Source organism: Hippocampus zosterae, chromosome 16 (genome assembly GCF_025434085.1).
Source record: "Hippocampus zosterae strain Florida chromosome 16, ASM2543408v3, whole genome shotgun sequence".
Classification (NCBI taxonomy): domain Eukaryota; kingdom Metazoa; phylum Chordata; class Actinopteri; order Syngnathiformes; family Syngnathidae; genus Hippocampus; species Hippocampus zosterae.
Window position 1 is genome coordinate 5313000 of NC_067466.1, and position 23641 is coordinate 5336640.

At 41.1% G+C, this 23641-nt stretch overlaps 2 protein-coding genes across 2 annotated transcripts; both read left to right on the forward strand.

Annotated features, from left to right (window-relative positions):
- The first annotated feature begins 769 nt into the window (after positions 1–769).
- Positions 770–4771, forward strand: ppp1r14aa (protein phosphatase 1, regulatory (inhibitor) subunit 14Aa). The gene is made up of 4 exons (XM_052046313.1): positions 770–1087; positions 2194–2274; positions 2687–2719; positions 3859–4771. The coding sequence occupies exons 1-4, from the start codon at positions 884–886 to the stop codon at positions 4030–4032; spliced, it is 492 nt and encodes a 163-aa protein (XP_051902273.1). The 5' UTR covers positions 770–883; the 3' UTR covers positions 4033–4771.
- A 1239-nt stretch (positions 4772–6010) lies between these two features.
- exoc3l2a (exocyst complex component 3-like 2a) lies at positions 6011–22655 on the forward strand. Its single transcript, XM_052046236.1, has 14 exons — positions 6011–6950; positions 7044–7100; positions 8261–8825; positions 9371–9588; positions 11109–11868; positions 11986–12100; positions 12175–12285; positions 12398–12498; positions 13659–13769; positions 13871–14006; positions 17049–17171; positions 17271–17426; positions 19945–20066; positions 21843–22655. The coding sequence occupies exons 3-14, from the start codon at positions 8281–8283 to the stop codon at positions 22162–22164; spliced, it is 2820 nt and encodes a 939-aa protein (XP_051902196.1). The 5' UTR covers positions 6011–6950; positions 7044–7100; positions 8261–8280; the 3' UTR covers positions 22165–22655.
- Positions 22656–23641: the final 986 nt, after the last annotated feature.

A 23641-nucleotide genomic window follows, 5' to 3' on the forward strand; every position in this document is an offset into this window, starting at 1 on the left:
TGGGAATTTGCAGAGTGCAGTCCCAATAAAAGGAGATAAAAGATTTGCAAACCAATACTAATACGGGGACCTTTAATAAGAGAGTGAAATGCTTTGTGTGCAGATTTTGTTCACACACACACACACATATACACACACACACATTATATATATATATATATATATATATATATATATATATATATATATATATATATATATATATATATATATATATATATATATATATATATATATATATATAATTTAGTTTAGTGGCAGAGAAGGCAGAGAAACTAAACAATTAGTTTAGTGGAAGACCATTTTCAGACTGGAGAGAAGCTTTATTTAACTTTATTTTTTTTAAAGTTCCTACTTCAACCTAGAGGCGTTGGATTTTTTTTTTGTTTGTTTTTTTTTATAAAATAAACTATTTAGATGTTTCAAAAGATTTTACTTTGAAAATGATAAAGGCATTCTGTAAATGTTGCTTGGTGCACTTTTCCTACTTTGACGCATTAGGTTTCAGAAACTAACAGAGCGTGAGTACTTTCGCCACGTCTGATCCGATACTTTGTCAACGGGGTGACATGCACAGTTTAAAGTTCACATCCTTTTTTCTACACACTTTCAAAGCACGCGAAGACACGACTGCGCATTGGATACAGTAGTTTACCCAAAGGGCTCTAGTAATGTTAAACAGTGTTCAACAATAAACCGCGAACGCTGTCACATTAATGGGCTTCCATGTATACATCCTGCGATGGAAGCACAATTTAGAGGGCAAAACATACTCCGGAACTGTGCCATGACTGAACCGCCGTCGCCTCCCAACGCTTCTCTCCACTCGTAAAAAAAAAAAAAAAAAAAAACGCGAAACCAGTCAGACCAGTCTCGAGCAGACATGGCAGCCGACCGGACCGGCACAGCACTCGGGGAAAGCGGGGACGTTCATTTAATTGACGAAGAACCGTTTGAAGAACACGGCAGGTATGCCCCGAAGAGACATGCCCGGGTCACGGTGAAATACAACCGGAAAGAGCTGCAGAGACGGCTTGATGTGGAGAAGTGGATTGATGAGCGTCTGGACGTGCTCTACGCTGGTCAGGTGGGTGCGAGGAAAGGCGGACCGGTGGCAAACTACCCGTGCTGTGCTGATCTCTCTTTCTCCAGCTTTAACAAAAAAAAAAAAAAAATAATAACAACAACAACAAAACCAGCCATTGGGTTCTCATTGCTTTCTCTTCCCCCGCAAATTATGTTTTTGTATTGTCATTACAACAAGCTGGAGCTCGACAGTTTATGGGAGTATTTGACGGTCATGACTACCTCGTGAAACGGTGTTCAAAGTGAACAGAGGTGGACACTGGGCAGGTCCTCATCTCCTTAGAAGGCCAAGGACAGTGTCTCGCTGTAGTCCAATTCTCCCAGATCTGTATCTGTCTCAGGCCTTATTTCCTTACATGGGCTTTCTGGAACAGCGAGGCGCTTAAATGATGAGGAAAATAAGCAAGAGGAGGGAAGACAGGATGGAGAGAGATAAACATGTGAAACTGTAGCAGCCATTTGGATCACGTGTGAGGAGACGGATTCTTTTATTTTCAGCATGAAATCTTCTAATTGGTCTTGTGGCATGGATCCAAAAACGAATAGACCTGTAAAGGAGGACAATATGACACACAACAGTGCTGTATAGTAAAAATGAATCTGACCGTCCACCCCTCAATCCCCTTCTCAGGCAGACACAGACAATAAATTGATAGAATAATTACAATGGCCATTTGTTCAACGGGAGGAGGCCTCTCTGGCACAGTTGGGCCGAAACAACAGTTTTATTATTCAATCCCGCAGTTTACACAAACGACTGACATTCAGTTTTCCAAAGTTTTCAGATAGTCTTGAGTGAATAAAATGCATATGAATGTGGGGAACTTTTCTCTTCTGACTTGATCCACCCAATGAAGAAAAAACAAAAACAATTAATGAATGATGAATTGTTTCAATTTGCTGTTATACTTATTGACAAAACAACCCAGTTGGTATTTTTCGAATAACTAAAAGCGAAAACATTAGTTAAAGGTTTGACTCCGATTGTTTGTTTTACTGTTCCCCTCTACCCTCACTCACGCACTCACACACGTTTTCATATGGATTGGCCTTTCTATGGTAACCTCTAACATGTTTGTGTCTTTTATGTTATGTCTGTGGTATCAGGAGGGAGATATGCCAGAAGAGGTGAATATTGATGACTTAATTGACCTACCTGATGACGTGGAGCGCATTAAAAAATTGCAGGTATGTACATGTGTATTTACTTTAAATTATTTCAGGGCGTTAGAAAGCTTTGATTGCTGATTTGTGACATATAAAGCATGTTCTAAGCTTTTACGCCAGTTGTTTTTTCTTGGACAGGCCGCATATAAAATGAATATTAAACATGACCGTCATTAGAACATTACAGATTCAAATCGATAAGACAGCATTGTGAGAACAAATGGCACAGTGTTACTAGAACAAGTCAAACGGTTGAATGACACAACATAGAATATTATAGCATCAGATATTCTTCTTCTTCTTTTATTGAAATATATTTGACTGTTAAGCGCATCTTAGTCCATATTGGGTTGGGTTTACATGATTATGTTTAAAGAGATAAACAAACATGTTGGATACTAATGTCATTTTTCTTGTGCCCTGATTTTTACAGGAGTTGCTTCAAACCTGTAATAGTGACACAGAGGTAAAAATGTGTTTTTCACATTGCATAACCAATCACACAGTACAACAATTTTGATGGACATTAACATACATGGTGATTTTTATTTTATCCATCCATACTTTTTCTGGGCTGGTCATGCTGTGGAAGGCTGGACTGGCCAACAAACGTATTCGGGCAGATGCCCGGTGGGCCGGCATTTTTGGGGGCCCTTGCGGTGCTGTTTGATTATTATTTTCCTAAAAAAAAACCCTCCATCTTCCCGCATGAGATTGGCCCGTAATTTCGAGGGAGCAGCCCATCAATGCATTCATACAGTAAACTCAACCAATCAACATAAGTGCAGTAGCAGAGCTAAGTGATAGGCAGGGGTGGTGAGCAATCATATCTAAATACATTTTCTAAATACATTGGTCTTGAGATTAGAATGTTTGATTCTTATAGCCAATGTCAAATATTTGCCCTATTTTCACATCATAGGAAACATGGCTAAAATGACATTATTTATCATACTGCCCAGGGTAATTAAAATACACACGCATCCACAACATTGCTCAACACATTCTTAATACATGCGGGAACAACAACAAAAAAGCAATGTTTGGTGTCATTTTTCCTTTTAGATAGGGCTTGAATGAATAGGCCATAAATAGCAGTGTAGCTCTGATTGGTTGTCAGCTAGTTAATGTTATGAATAGACTGTAAGCAAAGCCAGTGCAAATAAAATGGGATTTCCTATTCAATTAAGGCTTAGGAAATGTTGCTTTTTACTTAGGCTTGATTCTACATGTAGTATGAGTGTGTTGAGCAAAGTTCTGGATACGTTTTTGCATTTTATTTCATGAAACCCTGACTGTGGATAGCATGAGAAGCAATGACTTCGTAGTTACAGTAATAGCTGCAAGCTTGCTGGGTCTTTGCATATTTGTGTGGGTGTGGGCTGGTGTGAGACAGAAATAGCAGGGGTGATTTTTTTTGGTGCCAGTACACCCCTAGTTGTCTTGAACACAAAGTTAATGGTCATGGTTAAAAATATTTTTACTCCAAAAATAACAGCACTTGTCAAAAAGACTGGAAAGCAATCCCAAGGGTCACCACCATATAGGAAATAACAGGAAATCCTGGCACTTTCTGTGAGATGTTGTGCCGTTTTTTTTCCTAAGGCCTTCATCAAAGAGCTTGTGGAGAAGCTGGATGGAGTTCATAAGGAGGAAGAGCTGCAGAGTGAAGGCATCGAGCATCCAGTCATCAGTCACAGCCACCATCGCCACGAACCTTATCACTTCAATGACCCGCACCATTTCCACCACACTCAAGGCCAGAACCAGACCCTTTGATGAAGCCCCACCCCCATTATACACACAAGCACCCCCATTAAACTGTCAACAAAGCATAACACTCATGTATTTACTGTAATTCTACATATAGTTTGTTTGTCATGTAAAACGTTTGCTGTTTAACAGTGTTGTGTCATTCTGTCAACTGCACGGATGTGGCACAGCGAGACAGGAAGGAAGTGGCTGTTCCTTAAATATCAAACTTATTCCAGTCAATGTTTTGTGATAGGAAAACATTGTGTCTTTTACAGGAGTTTTTGTCAGGTATATTAATGGATTTCAACTGACTTTTGACTAATGTAAAATAATATTAGGAAAACTTTTGGGAGGAGTGGAACATAATTTACTTGGTTTTACAAAAATAAATATGGTGTAATAGTGTAGTCATAAAAATAATGCATGTGTTTAAATATGGCGTCACTCAGCATCATAGATTCATGATGTATTGAATTGAATACTAAGACTTTCAGGTAAAGCGGTTACTGCAGTGGACAGCTTCACATGTTATCGGGTTCCAGGGTGCATGAAAGTGTTAAAGTATATTAAATTGTATCATTGCTGTATTTTATTCATTGACAACAGTACACGATTTCCCTCAAAAGTATTATTGGTATGGCATGCTATCACACATTATCACATGGTGTAACTTTTGAAATGACGTCACCGATATTCATTGCTTCTGTTTTGAGCTTCTGCTTCTACACAGGGTCGCTAAATAAAGGTAACCCGCCGCACTGTTTTTGTGTCCCATGAAACTTTCATCATGATCGCATCGAGAACCGCGTCGCAACACAGCGGAGGCATATTTTAGATCGTAAACTCGAGCTGCAGTGGTGCCATCTCGAGTTTGCCTCGTATCGGTTCATGTTGTGCTATGATCCACACGTGCTGAAAGAAGCATCTTGACTTGCTGCTTCTTTTCTTTGTCTATAAATAGGCCTGATATATTTATTTTTTGCTGATTTGGAATGATATGCAGGACGAACATAGTACCTCAATAATTATGAGTGAGTTCATTTTTGTGGAAACATTTTACAAAAGGAATTCTGTCGTTGAGTTCGGATGATGGATCTTTCGTACATGCATTGAAAAACGCAATATACGAAACGAAATATATTATGAGCATGTATTTTGTCCACATGTAAAATTGCATTTTTTTTTTGTCATACATCTGACGAGGAAGTGCGAAGTCCTAGTGGCGCCCCCAATGGATTCTCGGTTTACGACAGTTTCTAGCATTGGCGGATGCTGGTCTGTCAAAGACGGGAAGTTCAATTTTGGCCGACATCATAAAATGTGTCCGTTTATTTATACGTGAATTCTACTCTCCATTCCTTTTCAAGAAAATGATCTATGACCCTGTCATACCAACGAGGCGTATTTTCCAGGGACTTAATTAGTGCCCTACAACTACAGGAACTACAATAAAACCCACCAGAAATAAAAGATGAATTTGTCACTAGTTGTTTACAACAAAGATTGTCGCTAAAATGATTAGTAGAAATCTCCAGCTCAACTCAGAACAGAATGCGAATTGAAAAATTGCTCAGACGGATGCCTCCACTAGAAGGTCGGTGATTGGCTCATTTTGATGTCAATCAAACAGGCACACAGGCTCAGACAGATCATCCAATCTGATGCAGAAAAGCCTGGCGTCCGGAACCCTCCCACTGCCATCCAGTCCCAGAGACGCCGAGCGTCCGTGGGCGGGACAAAAACCAGCTTGTATCCAATGACTCGTCTCTGTTCAACGCATTGGGACAATCTACCCTGAACTCTCGAGACGCTCGGCGTCCGGGCAATAGACGCTCTGCGGACGCTCGGCGTCCACCGTTTAACCCTCATATTATGTTGAAAAAAAAAATCACATTGATTATGTTGTGGATCATTTTGACCCGCACTGTAAAAATCCACACAAAATAGTCAAAAAACAGGGCTTCCCTTGCAGTCCGAGAGCAATCGCCATTGCTTTCTAGGTTACGAATAAACTAGTTTGTATCATCAGTTCTGTGCTTTTCCTGCCAATATTCACTGTAATTACTGTATATCTTTACTACTGTGCTGCCGATGACGACTTTCACATTCGGGTTAAGTTGCCACACGGCAACCAAATAACGCCGTAAATCGAGGAGCCAAGATATAATAATATATAATCAATTACCATATTGCCCACTAGGTAGCAGAAACGAGCAACAAGAGTTCAGTGCAGTGCAATGATGCTTTTCCACGTGGGCCGTACAAACATTTGGAGTTCTTTCATTCGTTTTTATTAAAGCGTTGCACAGCACAACTCAACTACCTGCACGAGCACAAACACACCTTCAGCAGTTTCCTTTATGTGATATTATGAGCCCTGCTGTGGCAGGCCCTTAGTTATGTTATAAAGAATTTGGCAACGACTCAAGGTTTTATCCTCCTTTTCGTTCAGTTCTAAATTCTTCCACTGAGGAAGTGTACGCTGCTGATGATGCATGAATAGAATTTGCAATCAAGGCCACGAATTCTGCCACTCAATGTAATAAGTGAGTCGGGGTTAATGCACTCTAACAAAGTGTGCACGCATGATAACATCATAATACACCACAGGGGATGCTCTGGCCAGTCTTCCTGCACTAGGCACTCAATGTAATTAAACTAGAAGGTTCCCTTGGGTGCATGCAGGGTGGGGTACGGGAGTGGGGGTCGAAGGTTTGCTGGTGTAGGAGGGCTAGAAGCGACAGGACAGGCCTTTCCTCAGGAAAACATATCACCTTCCACCACAATAGAGCTCACCAGGAAACCATGGGCAGCCACATTGCTCTCTTGAGTCAATGAATACTTTCAGACACACTCTCACACTCATCAGTCACACACGCACACAAAAGCCTGCACACTCCAGGATGACGCGCTACTGAAAGACTGCGAGAATAGCTTCTCAGGTAAGACGGTTTGCGTTTCAGTCAACTCCATCACTAGAAGGGAGCCAAAGTGCTTTGTTTGTGTTTTCTGATGCATTGTTTTCTTGCTTACAGGAGTGAAACAGGTAACGTCTTTAATAGATGGTGTCGACTCGTCAGACACTTCACCAGGTACACCCACACCATCTACTAAGATAAGATATAACAACCCCGCATGCCTTGAAATCCTCTTCAAAATATTTCAAGTGGAACTCGGCGGTTATGATCCCCTGCAAACTGCAACTAACAAGTCAATCACAAAACAGCGACAGCAACATCATTATTGTTTCTGATCATCGAGGATTAAAGCTGATTCTATTTCGCTGTGTAGGGGTCTCTAATGATATGGCTTCTGAAGCAAACCCCACCATCTATCATCCTCCAATTTGCATTCATTAAATTACATCAGAAATTGATTCTATTCTTCCTACAATACTTACGTATATAAGTGCGCTACGTAGAAAAAGCATTTTTCTTGTCAGTATATTTAAGAAAGTATATTCACCCTTTAAGGAACAGCGGTTATGACAGTGGAGAGCTGATCGTGTTATCAGGTTACAGGGTGCATGAAAGGGTTAAAAAGAATTGTTTGCCCCATGCCTAATAAGTCAGTTGTTCATAATTATGATAACATCTTCAATTTTACTATCCAGATTACGCAGGTAGGCGTTGGGGGAGAAAAAACACACAATTTAGACTATGCGTATACATACCTTAATAAATAAATGACCTCTGTAGAATGTTAGCGAAAAATATACTCTGATGTTTTAGACAAAAAGGTTTTGTTTCTGACTTTAACAAAATGTGTCAGCCTTCTGTCATGTCAAAGACAGGATGTCATAAGGCACAGATGCGTCGGCTCCACATTTGAATATTATTAGCATATAAAAGCAAACCTTTCACTTGAAGAAAATGAAGAAAACCGAATCTAAAGCTAATTATGAATCCTGAAAGTGGTTTGATTTCCTAATCTCCATCAGTGTGAAGGAGCTTTCTCTCTTTTCATGGTGAGATGATTGTTTCTAGGGTAGGATATATAGTTGAAATCTTTTAAAATACCAGCAATGTATTATAAAGGTAGTAAACGGCATATGAAAACTTATCATTCAACTATTAAATGCTTAACTGCACGTTAGGTGAGAAAAGTTGCTTTGTCTATTGTTGTATGTTTACAAGATTTTTAAACTTTTGTTGCTAATCTTGTATCTTGTGTACGATACAGAATGTATGCGGGCTGCATACTTCAGCGATATACTCAAGGGTTTTTTTCCCCTCTTGTTCTTGTTCAACAGTTCAAATCGCAAGTGCAACCATGCCCATTCTAAAGAAGCTCCCAGGTAGGTCAAAGAGCTGCCATGAATTCCCCAGAGTGAATGGTGAACTTATCCTCCCGAGGCTTGAATTGGACCTCAAGGACTTGAATGATCTTAATGATCTGAAGGAGTTGCACAACCTGAAAGATCTGAAAAAGAACCTGAACCCATTTGAGGATGTTGACCTGGATGAGGATGAGAGGAACGACGGTGACACGGGCCTCATCATGGGGGACATCAGGGGTAACCTACAGCTCAGGTCCTCTCGTGATGGAGAAGAGGAAGAAAATGAGCTCAACGCCGAGAGACACGGGGCGGGAAATCCCAAAGGAAAGCCGCTAAGAGGCACCCTGGAGCGGATTTGTGGTGTGTCACCACTGAAAACCCTTGGAAAATTGGGCAAGGGGCTCCGCAAATCTGGACGAAGCGTGTGGGGGCACAACTCACCACACTATAGCGCCGGAGACTCAAACACACTCCCAACAGAGAGGGAAAAAAGGAAAGGACTACGCAGAAGCTCAGAAGGAATTATGACTCTATTCCGGTGAGGATGGGTGAAACATCATCATTCGCTACTAAACTCCTATACATTAAAAAAAATCCAGATTACTTTACATATATACAGTATATATATATGCATATATATATACATATACACACACATACATTTACTAGCTGTTACATATTAGAATTAAGGACATAACTAGAATTAAGGACTCAAGGCATGATTAAGAATAACATAGTCACCAAAATGCTTCCATAAGAGCATGACAACTTTTCCTCTGGTTAAGTTGGAAAAAAAAGTGTTTTGACATTTTAATTGACAGTAATTCATATTGGGTGCTTATGTCCCGTGTTCTGTAATTACCTGCTGACATGCTTTCAGCGGCATGTTGCATACTGACTGTGACTATTTTACAGTTTAGCACTTTAAATAGGAGTCACGCAAAAAACAAACGAAAAAAAAACCCAAACAGCCTTTTATTCCAGGAACAATATTTAGCACCAAGCCTTTCATGTGGTCATGTGTAAAGCCTCTTCATCCCCTCAACCCAATTTATATTGTTATGTTGTTTTATGCCTGTGCAGCATTACTGGCCGTTGTAAAGAGGAACGCAGAGAAAGCCTGCCCTGTGGGGACCTGAGTGCAGATGACGAGGCGGAGGCTTCTAGGCGGTCCTCCTTCCTCAGGATGGTCAGCCTTGGCAAGCTGAAGAGGGAATCCATGTCCGACAAGGCCTCAGAGGAGACTGAGGATGAATCAGAGGAAGAGGAGCCAGTGGTCAAAACCAGAGAGCCCCTTTCAGGTAGTGAACGAGGAAGCAATGAGTTAGAGATCATCGTAATTGATACGGTGAAACTACTGTACAATGAATATCTCTTGTTTTGGGAATCCTTATTCTTTCTGCCCACATCAAATGCAAAATTTATTTTAATCCCTTATTGAACACTCAGTTGAAAATTCAAATACAGTGGAACCTTACTTAAACAGACTGATTGGGGAAAGGGCTTGTCTGTTATGAAATATTGTTTTGTACTTTATTCCATTCCGTTTTTTTCCCGATCCGCTTTATCCTCACAAGAGTCGAATGGGGTGCCGCAGCCTATCCCAGCTGTCTTCGGGCAGTAGGCGGGGGACAGCTTGAATCGGTTGGCGGCCAATCGCAGGGCACACAGAGACAAACAACCATCCGCACACACACTCACACCTACGGAGAATTTTGAGCGTTCCATTAACCTGCCATGCATGTTTTTGGAATGTGGGAGGAAACCAAAGGATCTGGAGAAAACCCACGCAGGCCCGGGCCGAACATGCAAATTCCACACAGGGAGGCCAGAGCATGGATCGAACCCACAATCTTTGCACTGTGATGTCAATGCTAACCACTGGACCACTGGGCTCCCGTTTTGTACTTTATTTGAAGACTAAAAATGCCCACAACGGCACAAAATGATTAAATATATTTTTTTTAAAAACTTGAAATGTTGTAAAGTTACCTTGTTGGTGCTTGGGTGGAAATGATGTAATTTGTTCATGAGCCACAATGTTAGCACTTGCTTTTTTCACTTCTCTTATATTTAGATGTGATAGGCTTTCAACCCCCCCCCCCCCAAAAAAAAAGAACCCAATTGTGCACTGCATCAGCAACTGCATATTAAAGAGTAAAAACAGCCATATGTATGAATAGGTAGATACAACATGGCACTTTGAGCTGCAGGCTAATGTCCATGCTTTCCATGAGGAACATTGCCACTGCCAACATGGCAGCCAAATTGACACATGTTTTAGCCTGCTCAAGTCTACCATTGGTCTAATTATCTATGATAGAAGCATTCATTCATTCATTCATCTTCCAAACCGCTTGATCCTCACTAGGGTCGCGGGGGGTGCTGGAGCCTATCCCAGCTGTCTTCGGGCAGTAGGCAGTACAGCTTAATAACACGTGGCCAGTCTTTGTTAATGACATCAAAGCGCCATTTAATGGTGCTGTGGCAAATTGCGGCTAATTGTGGAAATAACAGACTGAAAAAGCTATTTTAGAAGTGCCGTTTTGAGTAGGCTGTACACAAATGCCCCTGAATTTGGGGACCATTGGTTTCTGGGTTCATTAAATTGAGGGGCCAATGTATAGAAAAAGTGTTGGGGAAAATCAGAAAGTCCTACTGCCTCCTTTTAATTTGTGTTTCAATGACAAAATATGGTTAGGGTTAGTCTGCGTCTCAAGGAAGAGGGGATACATGATGGAACCCCGTGTCCTCTCATATGCTCAGATGTTTTTTTTCCAAATCACTGGAATGAATTTGGTCTATGCTTTATTTTCAACAGTACTGGAGATTCTACAGTTAGTCAATCATCGAGACCTGCTCCTTGCTGACACACATATTCAGGAACTAGAGCGAGAATGTGAGCTGTTGTCTCTCCTGCCAACTCCAACTGGTCCCCTCCTCAGTCCTCATTTTAGTCCCTGCAGTACTCTTGGCATGATTCCCCTATCATGTTCATCTTTGGATGAGTCACTCAGCTCCAACGCAACTCTGGATTCAAGTCGCCGGAAAGAGAAAGATGTAGAGCTCCTCTATGAGGCTTTGATGAAGGAGATGTGGGATGTCGTGAGAGAATCTCTCCGGCAACCCAGCGCTGGGCCCAATCTTGGGCTTGTGGTACTGGTTATTCAACAGGAAGAGCATGCAGATTTGACCTGGGCTCTCAGAGAGGACAGTAAGCTAGAACGAGATCCGGACTTGGCTCCACAGACCCAACAAAGCCACCGTCCTCGGCGAATGAAGATGAAGTGGAGAGAAGCGGTGGCGGAGGCTGCTGATTGGAGCCTGCCGCACCAGGTGGACACTCAGGCAGGCCAGCTGGCGTCATACCTGGAGCGCCTGAGGAGTCGGATGGTGGATGACGTGGACGCAGCCAAGAGGAATGCCGTGTCCATTTACCCTGAGGAGTTCTCTGCGTTCCAGGTGTATGTGGAAAGCTATCATCAAGCCGTGGCTAAACGTCTACGAAACCTTACCCGTGGCCCGCTGCAGATAACTGATGTCTACTCACTGTTGGACTGGTTCTACAACATCTACAACCGGTAGATTACATTGTATACTATACCAATGCTAGAATGAACCTCATTAAAACTACTTAAATAACTTTTTAAAAAAATAACTACTTAAAAATCATGTCCTGCATTTTTTTTCTTTACAAGTGATGTTCTGGGAACCATTGGCACTGCAACGCCAATCAACTATGCCTCCCTGGAACCTATTCTGCCTCCAGATACGGTGGAGCAATTAGAAAAGGAGTGCCTTAATATTGTCAAAGTAAGAAAAGAGTTTTCTTTTGACTGCCTCTTTGAAAATGGAATAACAGATTCAACTTGCTATTTGAATTCTAGGACAAGGTGACAAAAGAGTTAATTCAGGTTCTGGATGATGAAGAGAGGCGATGGGCCCATACTCTACACATAGAGGAGTATCAGTCCCACCTAGCACGCTCGGTCATTCAGGTAATTATTATGATTATTTTGGCTATTTAAAAAGATGATACAACTATATCAAAACATCTTTGCATCTAATATTGTATTTTAATTTTTTGGTCATTGTATTTCCCAATTCTAGAGGCTGAAAGTAGATTTGGATAAATCTACTTCTGTAAACCAGTTCCTAGGGGCAAGAGTGGCTCGCTTTAGTCTCATCGGCTTGGCTGACTTTCTTTATAGGTAAGTTGAAAAACAACACCAAAGTTCAACAACAGATCACTTTTATTTCTGATTTATGCATAATTTACGTACATCCTGGGTTCAGCAATGAAAGAGTGTGCTACTAATGTAAAGCTAAAATAGTTTACATGTGGATCTTCATTAGAAAATGTGTCTTTTTTGGTAACTTAGATATGAGTCAAAACTTGCCACCATATAAGTTGCGAATATTTCATTGAATTTTAACTTCATCCAGTCAATCAGTGAAGAAATATAGTCTTAACCATGTAATAGATATACTTATATTTTTCATGCGTAAAAATATAATTATAATGACCATAACAAGTTAACCAACATTATAGCATGCCCGCTTCTCAGTTCTGAGGTTTATTTCCGGCCTTTATGAGTGGAGTTTTTACCCGGTAATTCGGCTTCCTCCCACATTCCAAAAACAATATCAAAGTAAAAAAAAAAAACAAAACAAAACGAAACAGCAACACAATTTGTGGATTATTTCAGTGTGTGCCGTCAAATACCCAGAATCGATAATCTTACAACCCGACAGCAATTTTAGCAAAATACCATACATCCATCCATTTTCCGATCCGCTTTATCCTCACGAGGGTTGTGGGGCATGCTGGAGGCAATCCTAGCTGTCTTCGAACAGTAAGCGGGGTACACCCCGAACTGGTTGCCAGCTACTTGCGGGGCACACATAGACAAACAACTATTAACACTTACAATCACACCGAGGGACAATTATGAGTGTTCCATTAACATGCTGCGGGTGTTTTTGGAATGTGGGAGGAAACCGGAGCACCCCGAGAAACCTCATGCATGTAAACTCCACAAAGGAAGGCCAGAGCCTGAATCAAACCATGCACCTCTGCATTGTGAGGCGGACATGCTAACCAGTCGACCACGGTGCCGCAAAATACCAGTCTGTACTAAAACTGGAAGACATGCTCGAACCATCAAAGTCACACCATTTGGGGTTCAACCCCTATGTAATTGATTACTATTGAATCAAACGGAAATCGACAGGCATCACTGAAAAGACTGAGTCTGACATTTGAGTTTCTACATCTGCTGGATCTGCTCTTGTCCTTTATACAAAATTGCTACTGCTCAACGTGGCTATTTCTTGGAGCGAGATTCTTAAAGAAAATGTTGTGTACAAGTTTTCAGAGAAAAGTAGAGATGTTTCATGAGACCCAGGCAGAGTTTGGTGATCGAGGTGATGGATATGTTTCCAGGACTATTGCTCTAGTCAACTGCTGCCCTCCTCTCAGGTGAAACACATTTATTCAATCTACACTTTTGTTTTTTGTTGAAGATGGGTTTCAGTAATTGTTTTTAATATGTATGTTGATGTCATGGCTGGACACTGTAGATCCTTCGTGGAGCGCTGCAGGCAGTGTGACCCACTGGCCAGCGAGGACTCAGCAAAGAGAGCCAACTCCTCCCTGGATAGGATCATCAACCAGTCTGTGAGGGTGCTGGCAGATCGGTTGTTTGACCACATCAGGGTGAGCGGATGTTCAGCCAGGTCTTTTGAAATAAACCACCAATGGCAGACAGTAGCCGTGACAAAAAAAATGTAAGACTTGACATAACCAGTAAGACGGGTATGAATGTTCAAATAAAATAGATGGTAAAAATGGAAATTAAATATACCATTATCTGCAGGACTACTATGGAAGGAAAATATCCAAGATCCACATATTAGATAATAATGAAATTATAGCAAAAACAAGGTATATGTGAGTGTGAATGGTTGTTTGGCTTATGGTACACATAATTCAACTTAACTCAACTGTATTTACAGAGCACTCGAAAACAGCCACCACTATATAAAGTGCTGTAGATAGAGCAAATATCATATACACAACAATAAACAATAAAACAAAAATGAATAACAAAGACAGTAGAAAGCACAAAAACAGTAAGACAAAATCAAGTCTTAGTCATGCTGAGTCGAAAGCCAAAGAATACAAATGAGTTTTGAGACGAGTTTTAAAGATGGGCAGCGATGGGGCTTACTGAATGTTCAATGGGAGGTCATTTCAAAGAGAGGGACAAGCAACGGAAAAGGCTCGATCCCCTCTAAGCCTCCGCTTAGTTCTCTAATTATGTCTGGTCCGAAGACCCGAGGCACGTGCGTAGAAGCGGAGGTTGTCAGAGAGGTAAGGCGGAGCGAGGCCATTTAAATATTTGAAAATAAATAATGGGATCTCAAAAAGAACTCTAGAATGCATAGGAAGCTAGTGAAGGGATGCCATAGTAGGAGTTATGTGCTCCCTCTTACGAGGACCAGTCAGGAGGCGAGCAGCAGCATTCTGGACCAACTGGAGATGCTTAATGGAGGAATGGCTGACTTCAAAGTAAAGTGCATTACAGTAATCCAGCCGGGATGTGACGAAGGCATGAATTACTGTTTCAAAGTACTCATGACAGAGATGAAAGTCCTCCGGATTTTCCCGGAATTCCGGGTTTTTCCAAATTTTTATGAAAATCTCTCCGGAGAATTGAGGAAAATTTGCCTAAAATTAATCCGGATATGAGTTGACAACATTGAACGAAGACGCGTTTGAGTTCGTTGTTTTGCCTTCACGAGCGTAGGCATGTTGAGACACTAACACTCATAACAGTAAAGAGATTTTCGTCTCTTTATAAACACACTTGCTAAACCCCAGTGGAACGAATAAAAGACATCGTGGACAAGACAGTTGTCATAAAAAATATATTTGGACAAAAAGGGAAACACACACATTGGCAGAAAAACTTGTCTGTCCAACTTCGAGTGTCGTCTCGGCAAGTTTTTTTTTCCAAATCTTTATTGAAAAAGTCAGAATACAATTCTCAGCAAATAGAAAACAAAACGAACGTGCAACCAATACATACACATTACAAACGTTTAAACAAAAAAGAAGAAAAAAAAAGGAAGCCAGGGGATTTTTAGACAAAAATTTCAAATAAGGAGCATATAGCCAGAGTCTTAACAGTTTTTTTGTATTGGGAATCCGTAATAGAGCTCAGGTACTGCTTTGTTTCTGCTTCAAAAATTAAGAAAAGAGGTTTTGAATTATTCCATCTGCATTTGTGGATATGGAACTTAGCGAGAATGATTATTAAATTTATAATGAAGGTTTGTTTAGTGGTTTTTTTCCTTATTTTTGTAAAACCCAAATAGTACATTTTTCCAGTATAGCATAAAGTCAGAGTCAATATGTTCAATGATAAATCTGGAAACAACTTTCCAAAATGTGTTGGTATACTGGCATTGCCAGAACAAGTGAATTCCATAATCCTCCCTAACCAACTGCCTGCAGGAATTAAAATCTTGGTTCACCTCAAATTTCCTCAAACTGAATAGCAATAAAACTGAACTCCTCCTCATTGGCACCAAATCCACCCTAAACAGAATAAACAATTTCTCCATTCCCTTCGACAGCTCAAGAGTCTGGGTGTCATCCTTGATAGCACCCTCTACTTCACCTCACATATCAACCACATCACTCCTTCTGCATATTATCATCTTCGAAACATCCAGCTCCGCTCTTCTCTCACTCCTCAGTCAACTGCTATACTTGTTCACACCCTCGTCACCTCGCGACTCGATTATTGTAATTCCCTTCTGTTCGGTCTCCCTCAAAAAACCCTCCATAAGCTTCAGCTGGTCCAAAATTCAGCCGCCCGCATTATCACACTCACACCATACATTAAACCATATTACACCTGTCCTCCAACATCTCCACTGGCTCCCCATTTTACACCGCATTCAATATAAAATCCTGCTTCTCACATTCAAATCCATCCATAACCTAGCCCCTCCATACCTATCTGACCTCATCCATATTCCTACGCCTGTCCGCTCTCTTTGTTCCTCCTCCTCTCTGTCCCCCCTGCTCGCCTCGTCACCATGGGAAACAGAGCCTTCAGTCCCTCTGCTCCCCAGCTTTGGAACTCACTCCCAGCTGACCTTTGTAATACAGACTCATTAACACATTTCAAATCCAGCCTCAAAACACATCTGTTTAGACAAGCCTATTCACTCGGACCATAAAGCCATTATTTTTATTTATTTATTTTTGTTGTATTTTTTTCTTATCTTATTTGATGTTGTTTTTAACATTGTATTCGTGATTTTAACTGCTTGTTGTAAGGTGTCCTTGAGTTGAGGCGCCCACAAATAAAATTTATTATTATTATTATTATTAATGGATCAGATCGCTCCTCTTTTAACTAGCTTGATGATCGATTCTTTTTTTTCAGAAGCCCTTGAGGCAGACAACAGACTCGATACTCACTCTTAAGCCTTCAAGTCGGCTCTATTGTCATTTTCAACTTTTATTTTCACTTTCAATGGCCACATACTGCATAGCCAGCAAACAATATACAAGTGAAACGAAATAGTAATCTAGCAGCGTAAATGAAAAGAATGGCTCAGATTATTTTTCTTGTCACATTTGCACGGCAACAGTTCCGTTCATTCGACCAGCAAACAACTAAACACGTTTTCATCAGAAAGCCCCCCATTTTAACCGTTTTTGCTCCATTGTTATTTCCAGCCCTTTTTTGACAAAATGATCAAGAGAAAATGGCTGAACAACACAGACACATTTGAGGCCATTGAAGCCAGCATTAAACAACACTTCAAAAAATTCAGAAGGATGGATCCTCCACCGTATCAGGTATGTTTTAACATAAAAAAATCTTTGCATCTAGTGTTTGGTGAGGTTGAGGTTACATGAGAAAAAAACATTCTCTTTGGATTTTTTTGGATGACACAGACGCTGGTGGGTGAGGTTCACCGTCGGGTCCTGGTCGAATATGTCCGAGCCATCATGCGAGGACGGCTCATTTGCACCTCCTCCAAGATGAGAAAGAGAATGGCTTTCCGCTTACAAGATGAAGCCAAACAGCTTAAAGGACTCTTTAAGGACTTGGTGAGTTTGTCCTTCAGACAAAATTCTACATTATCAGGTATTGCAGAGTTAGATGGTATAATTGTTGCAGTCGCCTTCCTAACAAAGAGAAACTCAAACTTAAATTCTTGACTTTGGTCCGAAGGTTTACCTTATTCTTATTATGATTCAAACTAATTGTCACAATTTTCTCCCGGTACTCCGGTTTCCTCCGACATTCCAAAAACATGCATGGCAGGTTAATGGAACACTCTAAATTGTCCCACTGTGTGAGTGTGAGTGCAAATGTTTGTTGGTCTACGTATTCCCTGCGATTGGCTGGCAACTAGTTCAGGGTGTACCCCACCTACTGCCCAAGGACAGATGGGATAGGCTCCAGAAAATGGATGGATGGATGGATGGATGGATAGATGGACATTTACTGGAGATAAGAGTATGAATAAACTTCTCCTGGTTTGCTTGGAACATGCAGCCGTTCACTCTGGATATGTTTTTCAACTGGTAGAAGGCTGTTTTAGTGACTTATTTGATATGACTGATAAAGGATTCAAATCTATCTGCACACAACCTAGTTATTGGAAACTGCGTAGAATCTGAATAAGCATGATTGTCGACATTATAGTTCAGAAGAATTTGACCCAAGGATAGATATACAGCTTGAGCAAAAACTGTCCAAGAAATGACCCTTGAGGGACCCCATATGCTTTGACCATTTCATTTGCTTCAAAGCTTCCAATGGTCACAAAGTAAGTCATTTCATTCAAGAATGACCTTAACCATTTTAGGACTGTGACATTTAGTCCTAATTTCCAACCTGTTCTACCTTACCGTACATTATGACATTCCGTATCAAATGCCTATACAGCATCAAAACATGTGGAGGATGCCAGTTCCAATGTGGTCATTTAGGACAGCGGTCCCCAACCTTTTTTGCCCCGTGGACCGGTTGAATGTCAGACAATATTTTCAGGGACCAGCATGGTGTGGTGGATCAATACAACAAAATAATATCATATGACCTGCATGAAAACATATTAATAAACATGAATCATGACATGAGGAACGTCCTCCCTGGGGGCAATACTCTCACGTCGCTATGGTACCATTTAAATGTGCCTTCAAAATAAGATACACCGCAAATACAAAGTGCATACAAATACAACTCACCATCGCTGCATATTATGCAGAGTCGGCTTGGTGCGTGCGAATCTCAATTGAGATAACTCCGTATTTTAAGTAGGACCTCTGATACTGTCTATTACATGTAGCCTTCTTTTTCTTGAAAATTAGGCTCCTCTTCTGTCTCCTGGCTGGGCCTTTTCCCCTTCCCACAGAAACCTTCCAAAGACGTTTGTTTTTTACTCATTTAGCTAGCTCCCGGGTTTCATTTTAGCAGTAACATATCACATGACCGAGAAGCGATGCTTCACCTGCGTCCAAGAGTGACATACTGTAGATGGATGTAGCATAGAATCTGTTAATTTTTCAAAATAAAACATCCGAAATAAATAAAACAGAAGGAATGAAAGTTATTTATTCTTTCTGTGCGGCCCGGTACCAAATGACCCACAGACCGGTACCGGTCCGCAGCCCAGGGGTTGGGGACCGTTGATCTAGGACCGTAAAAAATAGGATTGTATTTTTCAGCTACAGCAGTACCGTATATAGAAAAACAGAATAGAATACAATAGAATATTCTGCCAAGTCGAATGCCAAGGACGGTGGCTGAGAATGGCGCCTGCCCTTCCAACTTCCTAGGTCATGAATAAGCCAGACAGTGTTGATACAGGAGTGAGTTCTGAAAAATGGCTGCCGTCAGTGATATGGAGACGGATGATCCTGGCTTACGTTAGCACTAACCTGAAGGGGGAAGAGACTGTAAAACAACTATGCCTGACAGCGTGGCATTTGCCCCCTTTCTGTGACCGAGTTCAAACAAGTGTCCGTCACCTCGGTTGACAACAGGAAGCTGCTGCGCTCAGAGGGAACTTCCTGTTCCTGTCAGCTGGATGACTTTGAAGTGAGTCCGGGATGGCCTTGATGGCCTTTGTCGCTGACGAGTAAAATGAAGTGACTATGGAAAATGGGAACTCGGGTGGGAGTGTTTTTAGTGATGGGTTAAAAAAGAAATTGTTATTTTTAGCAAATGCCAAACCAAAGAATTCCGCCGTCTTTTGAGGAAAACGATGGGCAGAAAAAACAGTTGTAGTTTTGTTATTCATTGAGAAAATCAACAACGCTTTCACCCTCTGGCCTTCGAGAGAGTTGTCACACCATTCAATTTTCTCAGGTCACAATACAACAACACAATACAATTCATTTTGTCTACGTATGCCATATAAAGGCTAATCTTGTTGTTCATAAGAAAAATCCTGGAGGATGCTGATTGTTCAATGCTAACGCTCTCAAATCTCATTTCGTTGTCTGTATAAATGGTGAACCTGAAGCTTGGAATAAGATAAAAAGAATTCAGAAATGTAACAAAGAAAGAAATGAATATATTCCGATGGTAAATAATCCCATCACATGTCTGTTTCAGGAATCAAGTTCATCTTGGTTGGACGGTCTCATCTGCCACCTCGCTGACATTGTTCTACTGGAAGACACACCATCCATCCAAATGGAGGTTGCCGTCTTGGTGAAAGAGTTTCCAGATATTCGGTAAGGGTTTTAGCATCTAAAATGTGTTAGGATATTTCTGTCAGGATGTGTCTATAATAACACACCGTATCTGCACCGTATCCCCAATGGGCTTATATTATTCATGCTTACTATCGCACATTCAGTTGTTTTTGGCGGCAAGCCAAACAGGGAAATGTATGAGTATGTCTGGGTTTTTTTTTTTGCCACAATGGATCAAAACAAGGAAAGGAGCATGAAAACATGTCATATGTTAACTTTGCTATTTTGGGATATGCTATACTGTTTTGAGAATGAATAAGGCCAAGAGGTCTCAGGATAGGATGGAGCCCAAACTACCAATGATGATTGTTCACAGATTAAGATTGAGATGACAGTTGGCAATCTTACTGCCTGTGACGCAGAATTCTCTAAAGAGCAGACAGGAAGCTGCTGCGCAGTACTTCCTGTTCCTGCCACTCTGCAGGAGACAGACTGGTGCCACATAGTGAGGGATAGATAGACCTGACAGGCTAACTCACTGCTTGCCTCAGCCTTTTTGTTAACTGTGGTATTCCCTGTTGGTATTTTAGAATTGTTTGCAACATTTCATTTCAGCATTTCAGACAGACATTTGATGAACAATCTTTAGTGGCACTAATATATATATATTTTTCCTGAGTTGTAAAAAGATCCATCTTTTTCAGGTGGTTGTATGCTTTATATTCAAGGGATGACACATTTACGCTCTAAAACAAATGCCCCCCCCCCCCCCAAAAAGAGATAATTATTTATTTAAATAAATACCCCCACCCCCCTCAAAAAAGTATTGGGATTGTTTTGAAAAAAAAAAGAACACCTTTCCCCAAAATGGTGTTGCTTTGTTGTTTATTCATTTGACGCAATGTTTGGGATTAAATAAATAATCCCCAAAAATTCATCATTTTGTGAACCAATTTGTGTTATTTTGATGTTTTAGTATAGCAATCATTGGTACATTGCAAATAGTAAAGGGGAAAACACTGCTTGAGGAGATAAAGTACAGTACTGTACATCCTGGATGTAAGATCAACAACAATCACGACAACCCACACAATGCGCACATTGACGTACAAACATTAACCACAGGCCATCAAACATAAAACAGGCCGCAATTTGCTTTTTTTCTCTTTAAGAAATATAGCCTGCAAAATTATTTGCACATTTTGGTTAAAAATAAATTTTCGAAAGTCACTCATGAGCTGTTACACAGTGGCCTGCGGCCTCATGTCTACCATGTGACCGAATCACAACTGTGATGATGTCCAGTATAATATTGTTTGATTCTGACATTTATTTATTTGTTTTATTTCATTGGGACAGTGCAAATAAATCAACACAAGAATAAACAGTGTATATGCGCCAGAGTTCGCTTAAATGCTAGTTTTCAGCCATAGTCCCGAGGCTAAAATAGCACAGTGAGACACATCAAACTTTAAAACCACGATGACGGAAATAAGAACCAAATCTGTAAAACATCATAAAACAGACAATACAAGCAGTTGCAGTAGTCAATTACAAGACAATAGACCAGGACAGACATTGCTAACCACGTTAGCAGTGGCTAGGAAGAGTACCGGTAATTGCATTTGTCTACAGCACATTGGAACCATTTATAGTTACAATGTGTTTTAAATATTGCGAGTTCCTTCCCCGACACAGATGACTCAGCTGGATATGATGCAAAGTCATTCCCGTATTAATGACAACCAACAGAGTCCACGTCCATTAGCAGTCGTCACCTTCCACTCATCACCTCTGTGTCCTTCCTCTCAACAGACAGAAGCATGTCTCCACCCTGCTGAACATACGAGGCATGATGCGTCAGACGGAGCGTCTCGAGATCCTCAACATAGTCAAAGACTTTCAGTGCAGCTCTGCCTTAATCTGCCGTGACCGTGCCATCTTTTCTGAGATCCCCATTACCTCTGAGGTGCACTGCATTAGCCTGGGATTCCTGCGTCTTGCCATGACTGTTGCCAACTGGTTCTCGGAGCACCGACCAAGTCAAACCCGCAGGAAAAGTGCCAGAAACACAAGACTACAATCCACAGAGAGTCAGAACATTGAGGACACAAATAAATCCAACAGAGAAGAATAGCTATTGGTGTGAATGTGAGAAGAGCAGTTACAGTCATACTGTGATGGGATGAGACATATATGCACCTTGACAAAAAACAAACAAACAACCCCCCCCCCCCCCCCAAGAAAAAAACTGTTGACAGCGCCAGCTTTTATACAAGCAGCAGCGTAAAGAAACTTGACTTGAGGTACTGCTCATTCTGTTCACGCTCACATAAAACTATTCTGAAACTATTCTATAGTCAATGGACACAAAAGAAACAACAATTCATCTTATATTGTTTTGGGGCCCACAACCAGTATGAAATGATAATGCCATCATAAGCAGAGGCATTTCAATATGATGCTTTGTTGTTTATCATTTATTTACCAGGTGATAAAAATATATACTGTACCCATTAATGGTTTATATACTATGGCAAGATAGTGATGTGTTGAACTCTCACTGTGAATGATATGGATCCATTGCTGGAAACCTAATAAAGACCCATTGATTGGGTGGATGGAGTAGATTTGGAGTGGTGTCATTGTATGTATAAATAACAACGGCTTGTGCCTCATTGGCTTACCGTTGTTGAATGTCAAGAGATGGACAATTGTCCTATTCCCCCCTGCTGCTAAATTTAGCGTGTTGTGGTCCCGATACGCGGGTGTGTCAGTCTACAGCTATTTTAAACCAAACGTACCAAACAGACCAAGTTCATGACGCAAAAGCAACACCGCCGCTACATAAACACACAAACGGCTCGCACAAACACGTGCCTGAGTTGTTTATCTTAAGCATGTGGCAGTTTGGTTCAGCAAGATCTTGAAATATGGGGGCTCCGCCGTGACTACTTCATGGCGCTTTCCCTCTGTATAACAAGAAGGGTCACACAAGCCCCAAGGCTAACAGCAGGATGTTTTTCGATAAACAAAGATTTCCTGTTGTCCGCTGAGGTGCCAACGGATGCTTTTATTGGAACCAAGTTTACGTTTTGCACCAGGGGAATTTCCTTCTCGCCCACTTTGAGTCAATGGTGAATGTGTGGCAAGGGGCACAACTTTCAAAGCATCTGTCAGAGTTGCTCATGTGCTTTTCATATAGAACAGCAGTGTTTTTTTTTTTTTTTTTGCATGTTCAATCCTCTCGGAGCACATGGCTGCATTAGAATTTAAGTAAACTAAGTCATAAAATAAGACTCAAGAGACATGTTGATTGTGTCATCCTCTGGAACCATTCATTCATTCATTCATTCATTCATTCATTCATTCATTCATTCATTCATTCATCTTCCGAGCCGCTTGATCCTCACTAGGGTCGCGGGGGGTGCTGGAGCCTATCCCAGCTGTCTTCGGGCAGTAGGCGGGGGACACCCTGAATCGGTTGCCAGCCAATCGCAGGGCACACAGAAACGAACAACCATTCGCACTCACACTCACAACTAGGGACAATTTAGAGTGTTCAATCAGCCTGCCACGCATGTTTTTGGAATGTGGGAGGAAACCGGAGCACC